This window comes from Lissotriton vulgaris, unplaced genomic scaffold (genome assembly GCF_964263255.1).
Source record: "Lissotriton vulgaris unplaced genomic scaffold, aLisVul1.2 SCAFFOLD_875, whole genome shotgun sequence".
NCBI lineage: Eukaryota > Metazoa > Chordata > Amphibia > Caudata > Salamandridae > Lissotriton > Lissotriton vulgaris.
Window position 1 is genome coordinate 724,854 of NW_028251487.1, and position 20,147 is coordinate 745,000.

General features: G+C 64.2%; 1 protein-coding gene across 1 annotated transcript in view; it reads left to right on the forward strand.

The window, feature by feature from the left end:
- LOC147662872 (NACHT, LRR and PYD domains-containing protein 3-like) overlaps positions 1–20,147 on the forward strand; it is a 621,411-nt gene that overhangs the window by 490,527 nt on the left and 110,737 nt on the right. The window contains exon 5 of the mRNA XM_086950831.1: positions 18,389–18,505. Coding sequence (XP_086806957.1) covers positions 18,389–18,505 — 117 coding nt within the window. The remainder of the gene's footprint in view (positions 1–18,388; positions 18,506–20,147) is intronic.

The window sequence follows — 20,147 nt, forward strand, 5'->3', positions numbered from 1 at the left end:
TGTAACAGAGTATCGCGGCCCTCATTGAGGAATTTGCCCCATAGGCCGGCTCCCCAGTCGGCTCTATCGATCCGGTGCGCAGTCATCGCGATTTCATAGGCCTTAAACCATTGCTGGATGTCGTCTTCTCGAAAATATTCTCGGACCACATCCTTGGGGATGTGCACTTTTTTCTCCGCGGTCCCTGGGGTGGACGGTCTGTCGGGCACCCCTAACTCTTTATTCTGTTTGCGCAGGTTGATCTCGGCTAGGTTCCGTTCGTGCTCGTACGTTAGTCTTTTTTCCTCGAGCTCCCTTTGCCTCTGTTTCTCCTCTCTTTCTTCTCGGAGGCGAAGGTGCTCTAAGTTTATTTTTTGCTCGGCCAATTTGAGTTCTATGTCCATCTTGAGTCGGGCCATTTCGAGTTCGTGTAGTCGGGCTTTTTCTCTTTCTTGGATCTCGTCTTGCGAGAGACTGGTTCTTTGCCCCTCAGGGGCCGTGTTGGTATTTTTCGCGGTGCTTTGCTCAGGGGCTTCGACATCCCCGGTCTCTGCCCAAGATTCTAGGGCATGCTTAAAATCGTCCTTGGTACTTAGTCCGGTGGTAGCGATACCTAGTTCGATGCAGAACTGCTTTAGTTCACGATGGCTGTATTCCTCTAGTTTTTCCATTTGGAACTTCTCAGTTGATCCGCTCTCTTTAGTCGACATTGTTGTTCGTTGTGGGGTGAGCTACTCTCTGTACGTTATGCGGTGATTCGGATCGCGCCGCTGGCCACCAATGTTAGACGGACCGGGAGGGTCGGCCGAGATTACGGGGAGAGGTCTCCAGGGAGAGCCGTCTCCAACGACTGTACAGATAAGTAACTTCCCCCCCACAAACGGACACCACACAAGATTGAAGGTTAACGAGACTTTATATGCAATTCTTAGGTTACGTCGATATGATACAAGGAGGTCTGGACTCAGGGGTCCCCTCGGTTCTGATCTCTGGTTGAGGAAAAAGGGTAGCGGGACAGTCTTAGTTACCAATGAGTTAAATAGCTCTCAATCCTCGAGCTCGGCGTGGTTGCTGATCGGGCCGTGGAGGAGCCAAGCAGGTCCCGAGATGGATGAAGGATGGTCGACGGGCCGTGGAGAAGCCAAGCAGGTCCCGATGAAGATGACGGTTACAACGGTCCGCGGCCTCGCCAGCAGATCCGGACGACGGTGAAGGATGAAGGTTACGACGGCTGTGGCAGCGCCAACAGGCAGGACGATGGTGCACAGGACAGAGCTACGGCAGCGCCAGTAGTCCGTCCAGGATGAGTTCCTCTTACGTCTCTCGACTCCAAGATACAACTGACTTCCTGCTCTGGAGCTGCCCCAGTTATAGGGCTGGCGTGCTTTGATGTCCGGACCCTCGCACTTGGAGGTCGGGAGGTCCGGGATGAGGGAGTCCAGACACCCAGCAGGGGGGTGGAGCCAGCGCCCGGGGAGGCGATGGGCGAGCGGCACTGGGCGGGGGGAGAGCCATCGGCACCTCTTTCTCCCATTGACTTGCCAAGTAGCCCGCTCACCTCCTGGGTGGAGGGTGGTGCCGGATTGTCTGAGGCTGGGCTAGGCCCAGGGTTGAGGTCGATCGGGGGCCAGGCGGCCTCGTGGCGAGGTGTCCAAGATGGCGGCCCGGGCTGGGTGCATGGGCCGGCAGTGGATCGGACCCACGAGGTTATCATGTTCGAGGGCAGGGGTCCCTGAGGGGACGTAGGGTGTGCAATGGTGGTGTGTGGTGCTTGCGTGACTGGGCTCGGGCCTGGTCGAGCCGGGGGAGAGCGGCCCGTCATGTGGCCTGTCCAACAGGGGCAGCAGAAGAGCTTCGCAGCATCTCTTGGGGGGCAGCAGAAGAGCCCCTCAGCATCTCTTGGGGGGCAGCAGAAGAGCCCCTTGGCATCTCTTGGGGGTGGGGGGGCATAAGAGCCCATCTGCATCTCTTGGGGGTGGGGGGGCAGGAGAGCCCATCTGCATCTCTTGGAGGTGGGGGGGCAGAAGAGCCCCTCAGCATCTTTTGGGGGTGGGGGGGGGGGCAGAAGAGCCCCTCAGCATCTCTTGGGGGTGGAGGCAGCAGAAGAGCCCCTCGGCATCTCTTGGGGGTGGGGGGCAGAAGAGCCCCTCAGCATCTCTTGGTGGTGGGGGGGCAGAAGAGCCCCTCAGCATCTTTTGGGGGTGGGGGGGGGGCAGAAGAGCCCCTCAGCATCTCTTGGGGGTGGAGGCAGCAGAAGAGCCCCTCGGCATCTCTTGGGGATGGGGGGGGGGGGCAGAAGAGCCCCTCAGCATCTCTTGGTGGTGGGGGGGCAGAAGAGCCCCTCAGCATCTTTTGGGGGTGGGGGGGGGGCAGAAGAGCCCCTCAGCATCTCTTGGGGGTTTGGGGGCAGAAGAGCCCCTCAGCATCTCTTGGGGGTGGAGGCAGCAGAAGAGCCCCTCAGCATCTCTTGGGGGTGGGGGGGGGGCAGCAGAAGCGCCCCTCAGCATCTCTTGGGGGGGCAGCAGAAGAGCCCCTTGGCATCTCTTGGGGGTGGGGGGGGGGGGGGCAGAAGAGCCCCTCGGCATCTCTTGGGGGTTTGGGGGCAGAAGAGCCCCTCAGCATCTCTGGGGAGTGGGAGGGGGGCAGCAGAAGCGCCCCTCAGCATCTCTTGGGGGTGGGGGGGGCAGAAGAGCCCCTCGGCATCTCTTGGGGGTGGAGGCAGCAGAAGAGCCCCTTGGCATCTCTTGGGGATGGGGGGGGCAGAAGAGCCCCTCAGCATCTTTTGGGGGTGGGGGGGCAGAAGAGCCCATCTGCATCTCTTGGGGGTGGGGGGGGCAGAAGAGCCCCTCAGCATCTTTTGGGGGTGGGGGGCATAAGAGCCCCTCGGCATCTCTTGGGGGTGGAGGCAGCAGAAGAGCCCATCGGCATCTCTGGGAGGTGGGAGGGGGGCAGCAGAAGCGCCCCTCAGCATCTCTTGGGGGGGCAGCAGAAGAGCCCCTTGGCATCTCTTGGGGGTGGGGGGGGGCAGAAGAGCCCCTCGGCATCTCTTGGGGGTGGGGGGCAGAAGAGCCCCTCAGCATCTTTTGGGGGTGGGGGGGCAGAAGAGCCCATCTGCATCTCTTGGGGGTGGGGGGGCAGAAGAGCCCCTTAGCATCTTTTGGGGGTGGGGGGCAGAAGAGCCCATCTGCATCTCTTGGGGGTGGGGGGGCATAAGAGCCCCTCAGCATCTCTTGGGGGTGGAGGCAGCTGAAGGGCCCCTCAGCATCTCTTGGGGTGGGGGGTGGAAGAGCCCCTCAGCATCTCTTGGGGAGGGCAGAAGAGGCCCTCAGCATCTCTTGGGGGTGGGGGGGCAGAAGAGCCCCTCGGCATCACTTGGGGGTGGGGGGGAGAAGAAGAGCCCCTCAGCATCTCTTGGGGGTGGGGGGGGCAGAAGAGCCCCTCAGCATCTCTTGGTGGTGGGGGGGCAGAAGAGCCCCTCAGCATCTCTTGGTGGTGGGGGGGGCAGAAGAGCCCCTCAGCATCTTTTGGGGGTGGGGGGGGCATAAGAGCCCCTCTGCATCTCTTGGGGGTGGGGGGGGGGCAGAAGAGCCCCTCTGCATCTCTTGGTGGTGGGGGGGCAGAACAGCCCCTCAGCATATCTTGGGGGTGGGGGGCAGAGGAGCCCCTCAGCATCTCTTGGTGGTGGGGGGGCAGAAGAGCCCCTCAGCATCTTTTGGGGGTGGGGGGGCAGAAGAGCCCCTCGGCATCTCTTGTGGGGGCAGCAGAAGAGCTTCGCAGCATCTCTTGGGGGGCAGCAGAAGAGCCCCTTGGCATCTCTTGGGGGTGGGGGCAGAAGAGCCTCTCAGCATCTCTTGGAGGTGGGGGGGCAGAAGAGCCCCTCAGTATCTCTTGGGGGTGGGGGGGCAGAAGAGACCCTTAGTATCTCTTGGGGTGGGGGGCAGAAGAGCCTCTCAGCATCTCTTGGGGGTGGGGGGGCAGAAGAGACCCTTAGTATCTCTTGGGGTGGGGGGGGCAGAAGAGCCCCTCAGCATCTCTTGGGGGTGGGGGGGCAGAAGAGACCCTTAGTATCTCTTGGGGTGGGGGGCAGAAGAGCCCCTCAGCATCTCTTGGGGGTGGGGGGGCAGAAGAGACCCTTAGTATCTCTTGGGGTGGGGGGCAGAAGAGCCTCTCAGCATCTCTTGGGGGTGGGGGGGCAGAAGAGACCCTTAGTATCTCTTGGGGTGGGGGGCAGAAGAGCCCCTCAGCATCTCTTGGGGGTGGGGGGGCAGCAGAAGAGCCCCTCAGCATCTCTTGGGGGTGGGGGGGCAGCAGAAGAGCCCATCTGCATCTCTTGTGGGTGGGGGGGGCAGCAGAAGAGCCCCTCAGTATCTCTTGGGGGTGGAGGCAGCAGAAGAGCCCCTCAGCATCTCTTGGGGGTGGAGGGGGGGGCAGAAGAGCCCATCTGCATCTCTTGGGGGTGGGGGGGCAGAAGAGACCCTTAGTATCTCTTGGGGTGGGGGGCAGAAGAGCCCCTCAGCATCTCTTGGGGGTGGGGGGGCAGAAGAGACCCTTGGCATCTCTTGGGGGTGGGGGGGCAGAAGAGCCCCTCAGCATCTCTTGGGGGTGGAGGCAGCAGAAGAGCCCCTCAGCATCTCTTGGGGGTGGAGGGGGGGGCAGAAGAGCCCATCTGCATCTCTTGGGGGTGGGGGGGCAGAAGAGACCCTTAGTATCTCTTGGGGTGGGGGGCAGAAGAGCCCCTCAGCATCTCTTGGGGGTGGGGGGGCAGAAGAGACCCTTAGTATCTCTTGGGGTGGGGGGCAGAAGAGCCTCTCAGCATCTCTTGGGGGTGGGGGGGCAGAAGAGACCCTTAGTATCTCTTGGGGTGGGGGGCAGAAGAGCCCCTCAGCATCTCTTGGGGGTGGGGGGGCAGCAGAAGAGCCCCTCAGCATCTCTTGGGGGTGGAGGCAGCAGAAGAGCCCCTCAGCATCTCTTGGGGGTGGAGGGGGGGGGGGGCAGAAGAGCCCATCTGCATCTCTTGGGGGTGGGGGGGCAGAAGAGCCCCTCAGCATCTCTTGGGGGTGGGGGGGCATAAGAGCCTCTCAGCATCTCTTGGAGGTGGGGGGGCAGAAGAGCCCCTCAGCATCTCTTGGGGGTGGGGGGGGGGCAGAAAAGCCCATCTGCATCTCTTGGGGGTGGGGGGGCATAAGAGCCCCTCGGCATCTCTTGGTGGTGGGGGGGCAGAAGAGCCCCTCAGCATCTTTTAGGGGTGGGGGGGCAGAAGAGCCCCTCGGCATCTCTTGGAGGTGGGGGGGCAGAAGAGCCCCTCAGTATCTCTTGGGGGTGGGGGGGGCAGAAGAGACCCTTAGTATCTCTTGGGGTGGGGGGCAGAAGAGCCTCTCAGCATCTCTTGGGGGTGGGGGGGCAGCAGAAGAGCCCCTCAGCATCTTTTCGGGGGTGAGGGGGGCAGCAGAAGAGCCCCTCAGCATCTCTTGGGGGTGGGGGGGGGGCAGAAGAGCCCCTCAGCATCTCTTGGGGGTGGGGGGGGGGGCGCAGAAGAGCCCATCTGCATCTCTTGGGGGTGGGGGGGCAGAAGAGCCCATCTGCATCTCTTGGGGGTGGGGGGGGCATAAGAGCCCCTCGGCATCTCTTGGGGGTGGGGAGGCATAAGAGCCTCTCAGCATCTCTTGGAGGTGGGGGGGCAGAAGAGCCCCTCAGCATCTCTTGGTGGTGGGGGGGCAGAAGAGCCCCTCAGCATCTTTTGGGGGTGGGGGGCAGAAGAGCCCATCTGCATCTCTTGGGGGTGGGGGGGGGGGGGGGCAGAAGAGCCCCTCAGCATCTCTTGGTGGTGGGGGGGCAGAAGAGCCCCTCAGCATCTTTTGGGGGTTCGGGGGCAGAAGAGCCCCTCAGCATCTCTTGGGGGTTCAGGGGCAGAAGAGCCCCTCGGCATCTCTTGGGGGTGGGGGGGCAGAAGAGCCCCTCAGCATTTCTTGGGGGTGGGAGGGGGGCAGCAGAAGAGCCCCTCAGCATCTCTTGGGGGGGCAGCAGAAGAGCCCCTCGGCATCTCTTGGGGTGGGGGGTGGAAGAGCCCCTCAGCATCTCTTGGGGGTGAGGGGGCAGCAGAAGAGCCCCTCGGCATCTCTTGGGGGTGGGGGGAAGAAGGGCCCCTCAGCATCTCTTGGGGTGGGGGGTGGAAGAGCCGCTCAGCACCTCCTTCGGGGGCAGCAGAAGAGCCCCTCGGCATCTCTTGGGGGTGGAGGCAGCAGAAGAGCCCATCTGCATCTCTTGGGGGTGGGGGGGCATAAGAGCCCCTCAGCATCTCTTGGGGGTGGGGGGGCAGAAGAGCCCCTCAGCATCTCTTGGGGGTGGGGGGGCAGAAGAGCCTCTCAGCATCTCTTGGAGGTGGGGGGGCAGAAGAGCCCCTCAGTATCTCTTGGGGGTGGGGGGGGCAGAAGAGACCCTTAGTATCTCTTGGGGTGGGGGCAGAAGAGCCTCTCAGCATCTCTTGGGGGTGGGGGGGCAGCAGAAGAGCCCCTCAGCATCTCTTGGGGGTGGGGGGGGGCAGAAGAGCCCCTCAGCATCTCTTGGGGGTGGAGGCAGCAGAAGAGCCCCTCAGCATCTCTTGGGGGTGGGGGGGGCAGAAGAGCCCCTCAGCATCTCTTGGGGGTGGGGGGGGGGGCAGAAGAGCCCATCTGCATCTCTTGGGGGTGGGGGGGCAGAAGAGCCCCTCAGCATCTCTTGGGGGTGGGGGGGGCAGAAGAGCCCCTCAGCATCTCTTGGGGGTGGGGGGGGGGCAGAAGAGCCCATCTGCATCTCTTGGTGGTGGGGGGGCAGAAGAGCCCCTCAGCATCTCTTGGTGGTGGGGGGGCAGAAGAGCCCCTCAGCATCTTTTGGGGGTGGGGGGCAGAAGAGCCCCTCAGCATCTCTTGGTGGTGGGGGGGCAGAAGAGCCCCTCAGCATTTTTTGGGGGTGGGGGGGGGGCAGAAGAGCCCCTCAGCATCTCTTGGGGGTTCGGGGGCAGAAGAGCCCCTCAGCATCTCTTGGGGGTTCGGGGGCAGAAGAGCCCCTCGGCATCTCTTGGGGGTGGGGGGGCAGAAGAGCCCCTCAGCATCTCTTAGGGGTGGGGGGGAGAAGAGCCCCTCGGCATCTCTTGGGGGTGGGGGGGCAGAAGAGCCCCTCAGCATCTTTTGGGGGTGGGGGGGCAGAAGAGCCCATCTGCATCTCTTGGGGGTGGGGGGGCAGAAGAGCCCATCTGCATCTCTTGGGGGTGGGGGGGCAGAAGAGCCCCTCAGCATCTCTTGGGGGTGGGGGGGGCAGAAGAGCCCCTCAGCATCTCTTGGTGGTGGGGGGGCAGAAGAGCCCCTCGGCATCTCTTGGTGGTGGGGGGGCAGAACAGCCCCTCAGCATCTCTTGGGGGTGGGGGGGGCAGAAGAGCCCCTCAGCATCTCTTGGTGGTGGGGGGGCAGAAGAGCCCCTCAGCATCTCTTGGTGGTGGGGGGGCAGAAGAGCCCCTCAGCATCTTTTGGGGGTGGGGGGGCATAAGAGCCTCTCAGCATCTCTTGGAGGTGGGGGGGCAGAAGAGCCCCTCAGCATCTCTTGGGGGTGGGGGGGGGCAGAAGAGCCCCTCAGCATCTCTTGGGGGTGGAGGCAGCAGAAGAGCCCCTCAGCATCTCTTGGGGGTGGGGGGGCAGAAGAGCCCCTCAGCATCTCTTGGGGGTGGGGGGGGGGGGCAGAAGAGCCCATCTGCATCTCTTGGGGGTGGGGGGGCAGAAGAGCCCCTCAGCATCTCTTGGGGGTGGGGGGGGGCAGAAGAGCCCCTCAGCATCTCTTGGTGGTGGGGGGGCAGAAGAGCCCCTCAGCATCTCTTGGTGGTGGGGGGGCAGAAGAGCCCCTCAGCATCTTTTGGGGGTGGGGGGCAGAAGAGCCCCTCAGCATCTCTTGGTGGTGGGGGGGCAGAAGAGCCCCTCAGCATTTTTTGGGGGTGGGGGGGGGGGCAGAAGAGCCCCTCAGCATCTCTTGGGGGTTCGGGGGCAGAAGAGCCCCTCAGCATCTCTTGGGGGTTCGGGGGCAGAAGAGCCCCTCGGCATCTCTTGGGGGTGGGGGGGCAGAAGAGCCCTTCAGCATCTCTTAGGGGTGGGGGGGAGAAGAGCCCCTCGGCATCTCTTGGGGGTGGGGGGGCAGAAGAGCCCCTCAGCATCTTTTGGGGGTGGGGGGGCAGAAGAGCCCATCTGCATCTCTTGGGGGTGGGGGGGCAGAAGAGCCCATCTGCATCTCTTGGGGGTGGGGGGGCAGAAGAGCCCCTCAGCATCTCTTGGGGGTGGGGGGGGCAGAAGAGCCCCTCAGCATCTCTTGGTGGTGGGGGGGCAGAAGAGCCCCTCAGCATCTCTTGGTGGTGGGGGGGCAGAACAGCCCCTCAGCATCTCTTGGGGGTGGGGGGGGCAGAAGAGCCCCTCAGCATCTCTTGGTGGTGGGGGGGCAGAAGAGCCCCTCAGCATCTCTTGGTGGTGGGGGGGCAGAAGAGCCCCTCAGCATCTTTTGGGGGTGGGGGGCAGAAGAGCCCCTCAGCATCTCTTGGTGGTGGGGGGGCAGAAGAGCCCCTCAGCATTTTTTGGGGGTGGGGGGGGGGCAGAAGAGCCCCTCAGCATCTCTTGGGGGTTCGGGGGCAGAAGAGCCCCTCAGCATCTCTTGGGGGTTCGGGGGCAGAAGAGCCCCTCAGCATCACTTGGGGGGCAGCAGAAGAGCCCCTCGGCATCTCTTGGGGGTGGGGGGGCAGAAGAGCCCCTCAGCATCTCTTAGGGGTGGGGGGGAGAAGAGCCCCTCGGCATCTCTTGGGGGTGGGGGGGCAGAAGAGCCCCTCAGCATCTTTTGGGGGTGGGGGGCAGAAGAGCCCATCTGCATCTCTTGGGGGTGGGGGGGCAGAAGAGCCCATCTGCATCTCTTGGGGGTGGGGGGGCAGAAGAGCCCCTCAGCATCTCTTGGGGGTGGGGGGGGCAGAAGAGCCCCTCAGCATCTCTTGGTGGTGGGGGGGCAGAAGAGCCCCTCAGCATCTCTTGGTGGTGGGGGGGCAGAACAGCCCCTCAGCATCTCTTGGGGGTGGGGGGGGCAGAAGAGCCCCTCAGCATCTCTTGGTGGTGGGGGGGCAGAAGAGCCCCTCAGCATCTTTTGGGGGTGGGGGGGCAGAAGAGCCCCTCGGCATCTCTTGTGGGGGCAGCAGAAGAGCTTCGCAGCATCTCTTGGGGGGCAGCAGAAGAGCCCCTCGGCATCTCTTGCCCTGACGTGGAAGTGGTGGTCTCTGACTGACTTTGGCGCAAGCCCTGGCCAGCCAGGGATCCCATTTCTAACAGTACCTTAGTTATAATGTTATAGGCGTGCCTCTCCCCCACCCCTCGAGCAGTTACTGACCCGTGTACTGCCCCCTCACTGCCCCCAGATCTGACCCCTGCACCGACCCCTGCACTGACCCCTGGACTGACTATGGCACTGACCCTTGCACTGACCCCTGCACTGACCGCTACACTGACCCCTGCACTGACCCTTGCCCTGACCCCTGCACTGACCCCTGCACTGACCCTTTCACTGTCCCCTGCACTGACCCTTGCACTGACCCCTGCACTGACCCCTGCCCTGACCCCTGCACTGACCCTTGCATTTCCCCTGCCCTGTCCCCAGCACTGACCCTTGCACTGACCCTTGCACTGACCCTTGCACTGACCCCTGCACTGAACCCTGCACTGACCCCTGCCATGACCCCTGCACTGACCCTTGCACTGACCCCTGCCCTGTCCCCTGCACCGACCCCTGGACTGACCCCTGCCCTGATCCCTGCACTGACCCTTGCACTGACCCTTGCACGGACCACTGCACTGACCCCTGCCCTGACCCCTGCCCTGACCCCTGAACTGACCCCTGCATTGACCCCAGCGCTGACCCCTGCACTGACCCTTGCACTGACCCCTGCACAGAACCTTGCACTGACCCTTGCACTGACCCCTGCACTGACCCCAGCACCGACCCCTGCACTGACCCCTGCCCTGTCCCCTGCACCGACCCCTGCACTGACCCCTGCCCTGACCCCTGCCCTGACCCCTGCACTGACCCTTGCACTGACACCTGCCCTGACACTTGCACTGACCCCTGCACTGACCCTTGCACTGACCCTTGCACTGACCCCTGCCCTGACCCCTGCACTGACCCTTGCACTGACCCCTGCCCTGTCCCCTGCACCGACCCCTGCGCCGACCCCTGCACTGACCCCTGCCCTGACCCCTGCACTGACCCTTGCACTGACCCCTGCACTGACCCCTGCACTGACCCCTGCCCTGACCCCTGCCCTGACCCCTGCATTGACCCCAGCACTGACCCATGCACTGACCCCAGCACTGATCCCTGCACCGACCCCAGCACCGATCCCTGCACTGACCCCAGCACTGACCCCTGCACTGACCCCAGCACTGACCCCTGCACCGACCCCAGCACCAACCCCTGCACTGACACAGCACTGACCCCTGCACTGACACCTGCACTAACCCTTGCACTGACCCCACCCCTGACCCCTGCACTGACCCTTGCACTGACCCCTGCACTGACCCCTGCACTGACCCCTGCCCTGACCACTGCACTGACCCCTGCACTGACCCTTGCGCTGACCCCTGCCCTGACACCTGCCCTGACCCCTGCACTGACCCCTGCCCTGACCCTTGCACTGACCCCTGCACTGACCCTTGCACTGACCCCTGCACTGACCTCTGCCCTGACCCCTGCACTGACCCTTGCACTGACCCTTGCACTGACACCTGCCCTGACCCCTGCACTGACTCCTGCACTGACCCCTGCCCTGAGCCCTGCCGACCACTGCCCTGACTCCTGCACTGACCCCTGCACTGACCCCTGCCCTGACCCCTGCACCGACCCCTGCACTGACCCTTGCCCTGACCCCTGCCCTGACCCCTACCCTGACCACTGCACTGACCCCTGCCCTGACCCTTGCACTGACCCCTGCACTGACCCTTGCACTGACCCCTGCACTGACCTCTGCCCTGACCCCTGCACTGACCCTTGCACTGACACCTGCCCTGACCCCTGCACTGACCCCTGCCCTGAGCCCTGCTGACCACTGCCCTGACTCCTGCACTGACCCCTGCACTGACCCCTGCCCTGTACCCTGCACGGACCCCTACACTGACCCCTGCCCGACCCCTTCCCTGACCCCTGCACTGACCCTTGCACTGACCCCTGCCCTGACACTTGCACTGACCCCTAAACTGACCCTTGCACTGACCCCTAAACTGACCCTTGCACTGACCCCTGCACTGACCCCTGCACTGACCCTTGCACTGACCCTTGCACTGACCCCTGCCCTGTCCCTGCACCGACCCCTGCACTGACCCCTGCCCTGACCCCTGCACTGACCCCTGCACTGACCCCTGCACTGACCCCTGCACTGACCCATGCACTGACCCCAGCACTGATCCCTGCACCGACCCCAGCACCGACCCCTGCACTGACCCCAGCACTGACCCCTGCCCTGACCCCTGCCCTGACCCCTGCACTGACCCCTGCACTGACCCCTGCCCTGACCCCTGCCCTGACCCCTGCACTGACCCCTGCACTGACCCATGCACTGACCCCTGCACTGACCCCTGCACTGACCCCTGCACTGACCCCTACACTGACCCCTGCACTGACCCCAGCACCGACCCCTGCACTGACCCCAGCACTGACCCCTGCACTGACCCTTGCACTGACCCCTGCACTGACCCATGCACTGACCCCAGCACTGATCCCTGCACCGACCCCAGCACCGACCCCTGCACTGACCCCAGCACTGACCCCTGCACTAACCCCTGCACTGACCCCTGCACTGACCCATGCACTGACCCCAGCACTGATCCCTGCACCGACCCCAGCACCGACCCCTGCACTGACCCCAGCACTGACCCCTGCACTGACCCTTGCACTGACCCCACCACTGACCTCTGCACTGACCCCTGCACTGATCCTTGCACTGACCCCTGCACTGACCCCTGCACTGACCCCTGCACTGACCCCTGCACTGACCCCAGCACTGACCCCTGCACTGACCCCTGCCCTGGCCCCTGCACTGACCCCTGCACTGACCCCTGCACTGACCCCTGCACTGGCCCCTGCACTGACCCTTGCACTGGCCCCTGCACTGGCCCCTGCACTGGCCCCTGCACTGACCCCTGCACTGACCCCTGCCCTGACCCCTGCCCTGACACCTGCACTGACCTCTGCCCTGATGTCTGCACCAACCCCTGCCCTGTCCCCTGCACCGACCCCTGGACTGACCCCTGCCCTGATCCCTGCACTGACCCTTGCACTGACCCTTGCACGGACCACTGCACTGACCCCTGCCCTGACCCCTGCCCTGACCCCTGAACTGACCCCTGCATTGACCCCAGCGCTGACCCCTGCACTGACCCTTGCACTGACCCCTGCACTGAACCTTGCACTGACCCTTGCACTGACCCCTGCACTGACCCCAGCACCGACCCCTGCACTGACGCCTGCCCTGTCCCCTGCACCGACCCCTGCACTGACCCCTGCCCTGACCCCTGCCCTGACCCCTGCACTGACCCTTGCACTGACCCTTGCACTGACCCCTGCCCTGACCCCTGCACTGACCCTTGCACTGACCCCTGCCCTGTCCCCTGCACCGACCCCTGCGCCGACCCCTGCACTGACCCCTGCCCTGACCCATGCACTGACCCTTGCACTGACCCCTGCACTGACCCCTGCACTGACCCCTGCACTGACCCCTGCCCTGACCCCTGCCCTGACCCCTGCATTGACCCCAGCACTGACCCATGCACTGACCCCAGCACTGATCCCTGCACCGACCCCAGCACCGATCCCTGCACTGACCCCAGCACTGACCCCTGCACTGACCCCAGCACTGACCCCTGCACCGACCCCAGCACCAACCCCTGCACTGACACAGCACTGACCCCTGCACTGACACCTGCACTGACCCTTGCACTGACCCCACCCCTGACCCCTGCACTGACCCTTGCACTGACCCCTGCACTGACCCCTGCACTGATCCCTGCACCGACCCCAGCACCGACCCCTGCACTGACCCCAGCACTGACCCCTGCACTGACCCCTGCCCTGACCACTGCCCTGACCCCTGCACTGACCCCTGCACTGACCCCTGCCCTGACCCCTGCCCTGACCCCTGCACTGACCCCTGCACTGACCCCTGCACTGACCCCTGCACTGACCCCTGCACTGACCCATGCACTGACCCATGCACTGACCCCTACACTGACCCCTGCACCGACCCCAGCACCGACCCCTGCACTGACCCCAGCACTGACCCCTGCACTGACCCTTGCACTGACCCCTGCACTGACCCATGCACTGACCCCAGCACTGATCCCTGCACCGACCCCAGCACCGACCCCTGCACTGACCCCAGCACTGACCCCTGCACTAACCCCTGCACTGACCCCTGCACTGACCCATGCACTGACCCCAGCACTGATCCCTGCACCGACCCCAGCACCGACCCCTGCACTGACCCCAGCACTGACCCCTGCACTGACCCTTGCACTGACCCCACCACTGACCTCTGCACTGACCCCTGCACTGATCCTTGCACTGACCCCTGCACTGACCCCTGCACTGACCCCTGCACTGACCCCTGCACTGACCCCTGCACTGACCCCTGCACTGGCCCCTGCACTGACCCTTGCACTGGCCCCTGCACTGGCCCCTGCACTGGCCCCTGCACTGGCCCCTGCACTGACCCCTGCACTGACCCCTGCCCTGACCCCTGCCCTGACATATGCACTGACCTCTGCCCTGATGTCTGCACCGACCCCTGCCCTGTCCCCTGCACCGACCCCTGGACTGACCCCTGCCCTGATCCCTGCACTGACCCTTGCACTGACCCTTGCACGGACCACTGCACTGACCCCTGCCCTGACCCCTGCCCTGACCCCTGAACTGACCCCTGCATTGACCCCAGCGCTGACCCCTGCACTGACCCTTGCACTGACCCCTGCACTGAACCTTGCACTGACCCTTGCACTGACCCCTGCACTGACCCCAGCACCGACCCCTGCACTGACCCCTACCCTGTCCCCTGCACCGACCCCTGCACTGACCCCTGCCCTGACCCCTGCCCTGACCCCTGCACTGACCCTTGCACTGACACCTGCCCTGACTCTCGCACTGACCCCTGCACTGACCCTTGCACTGACCCTTGCACTGACCCCTGCCCTGACCCCTGCACTGACCCTTGCACTGACCCCTGCCCTGTCCCCTGCACCGACCCCTGCACCGACCCCTGCACTGACCCCTGCCCTGACCCCTGCACTGACCCTTGCACTGACCCCTGCACTGACCCCTGCACTGACCCCTGCCCTGACCCCTGCCCTGACCCCTGCATTGACCCCAGCACTGACCCATGCACTGACCCCAGCACTGATCCCTGCACCGACCCCAGCAATGACCCCTGCACTGACCCCAGCACTGACCCCTGCACCGACCCCAGCACCAACCCCTGCACTGACACAGCACTGACCCCTGCACTGACACCTGCACTGACCCTTGCACTGACCCCACCCCTGACCCCTGCACTGACCCTTGCACTGACCCCTGCACTGACCCCTGCACTGACCCCTGCCCTGACCCCTGCACTGACCCCTGCACTGACCCTTGCGCTGACCCCTGCCCTGACCCCTGCCCTGACCCCTGCACTGACCCCTGCCCTGACCCTTGCACTGACCCCTGCACTGACCCTTGCACTGACCCCTGCACTGACCTCTGCCCTGACCACTGCACTGACCCTTGCACTGACCCTTGCACTGACACCTGCCCTGACCCCTGCACTGACTCCTGCACTGACCCCTGCCCTGAGCCCTGCCTGACCACTGCCCTGACTCCTGCACTGACCCCTGCACTGACCCCTGCCCTGACCCCTGCACCGACCCCTGCACTGACCCTTGCCCTGACCCCTGCCCTGACCCCTACCCTGACCACTGCACTGACCCCTGCACCGACCCCTGCACTGACCCCTGCACTGACCCTTGCACTGACCCCTGCACTGACCTCTGCCCTGACCCCTGCACTGACCCTTGCACTGACACCTGCCCTGACCCCTGCACTGACCCCTGCCCTGAGCCCTGCTGACCACTGCCCTGACTCCTGCACTGACCCCTACACTGACCCCTGCCCGACCCCTTCCCTGACCCCTGCACTGACCCTTGCACTGACACCTGCCCTGACCCCTGCACTGACCCCTGCCCTGAGCCCTGCTGACCCCTGCCCTGTACCCTGCACGGACCCCTACACTGACCCCTGCCCGACCCCTTCCCTGACCCCTGCACTGACCCTTGCACTGACCCCTGCCCTGACACTTGCACTGACCCCTAAACTGACCCTTGCACTGACCCCTAAACTGACCCTTGCACTGACCCCTGCACTGACCCCTGCACTGACCCTTGCACTGACCCTTGCACTGACCCCTGCCCTGTCCCTGCACCGACCCCTGCACTGACCCCTGCCCTGACCCCTGCCCTGACCCCTGAACTGACCCCTGCATTGACCCCAGCGCTGACCCCTGCACTGACCCTTGCACTGACCCCTGCACTGAACCTTGCACTGACCCTTGCACTGACCCCTGCACTGACCCCAGCACCGACCCCTGCACTGACCCCTGCCCTGTCCCCTGCACCGACCCCTGCACTGACCCCTGCCCTGACCCCTGCCCTGACCCCTGCACTGACCCTTGCACTGACACCTGCCCTGACTCTCGCACTGACCCCTGCACTGACCCTTGCACTGACCCTTGCACTGACCCCTGCCCTGACCCCTGCACTGACCCTTGCACTGACCCCTGCCCTGTCCCCTGCACCGACCCCTGCGCCGACCCCTGCACTGACCCCTGCCCTGACCCCTGCACTGACCCCTGCACTGACCCTTGCACTGACCCCTGCACTGACCCCTGCCCTGACCCCTGCCCTGACCCCTGCATTGACCCCAGCACTGACCCATGCACTGACCCCAGCACTGATCCCTGCACCGACCCCAGCACCGATCCCTGCACTGACCCCAGCACTGACCCCTGCACTGACCCCAGCACTGACCCCTGCACCGACCCCAGCACTGACCCCTGCACTGACACCTGCACTGACCCTTGCACTGACCCCACCCCTGACCCCTGCACTGACCCTTGCACTGACCCCTGCACTGACCCCTGCCCTGACCCCTGCCCTGACCCCTGCACTGACCCCTGCACTGACCCTTGCGCTGACCCCTGCCCTGACCCCTGCCCTGACCCCTGCACTGACCCCTGCCCTGACCCTTGCACTGACCCCTGCACTGACCCTTGCACTGACCCCTGCACTGACCTCTGCCCTGACCCCTGCACTGACCCTTGCACTGACCCTTGCACTGACACCTGCCCTGACCCCTGCACTGACTCCTGCACTGACCCCTGCCCTGAGCCCTGCCTGACCACTGCCCTGACTCCTGCACTGACCCCTGCACTGACCCCTGCCCTGACCCCTGCACCGACCCCTGCACTGACCCTTGCCCTGACCCCTGCCCTGACCCCTACCCTGACCACTGCACTGACCCCTGCACCGACCCCTGCACTGACCCCTGCACTGACTCTTGCACTGACCCCTGCACTGACCTCTGCCCTGACCCCTGCACTGACCCTTGCACTGACACCTGCCCTGACCCCTGCATTGACCCCTGCCCTGAGCCCTGCTGACCACTGCCCTGACTCCTGCACTGACCCCTACACTGACCCCTGCCCGACCCCTTCCCTGACCCCTGCACTGACCCTTGCACTGACACCTGCCCTGACCCCTGCACTGACCCCTGCCCTGAGCCCTGCTGACCCCTGCCCTGTACCCTGCACGGACCCCTACACTGACCCCTGCCCGACCCCTTCCCTGACCCCTGCACTGACCCTTGCACTGACCCCTGCCCTGACACTTGCACTGACCCCTAAACTGACCCTTGCACTGACCCCTAAACTGACCCTTGCACTGACCCCTGCACTGACCCCTGCACTGACCCTTGCACTGACCCTTGCACTGACCCCTGCCCTGACCCCTGCACTGACCCCTGCACTGACCCCTGCACTGACCCATGCACTGACCCCAGCACTGATCCCTGCACCGACCCCAGCACCGACCCCTGCACTGAGCCCAGCACTGACCCCTGCCCTGACCCCTGCCCTGACCCCTGCCCTGACCCCTGCACTGACCCCTGCACTGACCCCTGCCCTGACCCCTGCACTGACCCCTGCACTGACCCATGCACTGACCCATGCACTGACCCCAGCACTGATCCCTGCACCGACCCCAGCACCGACCCCTGCACTGACCCCAGCACTGACCCCTGCACTGACCCCTGCCCTGACCCCTGCACTGACGCCTGCACGGACCCCTGCACTGACCCTTGCACTGACCCCTGCACTGACCCCTGCACTGACCCATGCACTGACCCCAGCACTGATCCCTGCACCGACCCCAGCACCGACCCCTGCACTGACCCCAGCACTGACCCCTGCACTGACCCCTGCACTGACCCCTGCACTGACCCATGCACTGACCCCAGCACTGATCCCTGCACCGACCCCAGCACTGACCCATGCACTGACCCCTACACTGACCCCTGCACTGACCCCAGCACCGACCCCTGCACTGACCCCAGCACTGACCCCTGCACTGACCCTTGCACTGACCCCTGCACTGACCCTTGCACTGACCCCTGCACTGACCCCTGCACTGATCCCTGCCCTGACCCCTGCACTGACCCTTGCACTGACCCCACCACTGACCTCTGCACTGACCCCTGCACTGATCCTTGCACTGACCCCTGCACTGACCCCTGCACTGACCCCTGCACTGACCCCAGCACTGACCCCTGCACTGACCCCTGCCCTGGCCCCTGCACTGACCCCTGCACTGACCCCTGCACTGGCCCCTGCACTGGCCCCTGCACTGACCCCTGCACTGACCCCTGCCCTGACCCCTGCCCTGACACCTGCACTGACCTCTGCCCTGATGTCTGCACCGACCCCCGCACTGACCCCTGCACCGACCCCAGCACCGACCCCTGCACTGACCCAGCACTGACCCCTGCACTGACCTCTGCACTGACCCCTGCACTGACCCCTGCCCTGACCCCTGCACTGACCCCTGCACTGACCCAGCACTGACCCCTGCACTGACCCCTGCACTGACCCCTGCACCGACCCCTGCACTGACCCCTGCACTGACCCCTGCCCTGCCCCCTGTCCCCTGCCCTGACCCAGCACTGACCCCTGCACTGACCCTTGCACTGACACCTGCATGGACCTTTGCACTGACCCCTGCCCTGACCCCTGCACTGACCCTTGACCCCTGTGCTGACCCCGTGACGCTCACGGCTGTTCTTTCTTCCGCAGACTCGAAGGATGTAAAATGTGGGATGAGTGGAGGTCGCCTGAGCCGGAGCCGGTGACGGACATCTCTCCGGTGTGTGCGGCTCTGACGGATCCGCGGAGACGCCTACTGGAGCTCCGGTAAGTCCAGGGTCTTTCTCTCTCATGCACCTGGGGAGGGGGGAGGAGGGGTTTGAGCTCTACATCTTTCTCTACCCTGAGGAGGCCAGACCCATCCTCAAAGCAGGCCCTGGAGGCCTCCCATGTTCTTAGCGGCGCCTCCATCTTCACACGCGCCCTCCTTTCATCCAATCACCATCACCTCATGCCAGCCTTTCATCATGAGTCATCTTCTGCAAGAAACCTCGTACTGACACCGTGCACGTCACCCTTCATATACCATGAGGTGGTTACAATTTAAACAAGCATTGGCAAAGCCAATAGCGATGGCCTTTTACATGGATACAGTACCTTAAGAAGTTACTAAACTCCTCCCAGGTGGGGAGTCACCTCCCCCACCCTTTAAACTTTCCAGCTGCGGCCCTCTTAACCTCTGACAAAACACCAGTCACCACATGCTTGGTGCGTTAAAAGGTCACAGTTTATTATAACATAACATTTATCCATATTGCTAATTTCATGCTCATGCATAACATTCTGTCAACACTTATATTGTCTTTGCAATTGTAGTCCTTTTAGTCCGTTCTTGTTTATTGCCTGTCTTCAGGCAGCCAATCTCTGGGGAGGGGCCCAACCACCTGGGCTATTGGTTCAACAGTGTGAGGCTTCAACTTGCTACCGCTTCGGTGGGTGTCCGTCAGGACCAGCCCGGGCTGCAAGTACCGTCCCGCTCGCCTTCGAACTCCTTCTTGGCCCCTCCCTGCTCTTCTGGGTCCCTGCCGCATGGCATCCCAAGGGTACAGCGGGAGCGTCACATCTACTGTGTCTGTGGCTGTTAGACGGACCTGGAGGGTCGGCCGAGGACAAGGGGAGAGGTCTCCGGGGAGAGCCGTCTCCAGCGATCGTACAGACGAGTAACTTCCCCCCCACAGATGTACACCACACAAAGATAAGGTTTAACGTTCTTTATAAGCAATCTTGAAGTACGATAGAATGGTACAAGGAGGTCAGGACTCAGGGGTCCCCTCGATTCTAGTCTCTTGGATGGGAAAGGGGGTAGCGGGACAGTCTTGTTACCAATCTGGTAGCTGCGATGATATGATGGGTAGCTCACAATCCTCGAGCTCGGCGTTCTAGGTGGACGGGCCGCGGCAGCGCCGGCAGGTCCCGAGATGATCGAAGGTAGCGACGGTCCGCGGCAGCGCCAGCAGGTCCCGGTGAAGGTGGTAGTTACAACGGTCCGGGGCAGCGCCAGCAGGTCCCGACGAGGATGAAGGATGCAGAAGGTTGCGGCAGCGCCAGCAGGCAGGACGATAGTTCACAAGGCAGGGCTACGGCAGCGCCAGTAGTCCGTCAAGGATGAGTTCTTCACGGGGTCTCTCGACTCCAGGATACAACTGCCTTCCTGCTCTGGAGCTGCCCCAGTTATAGGTCTGGCGCCCTTTGATGTCCGGACCCTCGCACTTGGAGGTCGGGAGGTCCGGGATGAGGGAGTCCAGACACCCAGCAGGGGGGTGGAGCCAGTGCCCGGGGGAGCTGGGGCGATCGGCACCTGGCGGGGGAGAGCCATCGACACTTCTTTCTCCCATTGACCTGCCAAGTGGTCCGTTCACCTCCTGGGAGGATGGTGGTGCCGGGATGTTGGGGCCTGGCCAGGCCCAGG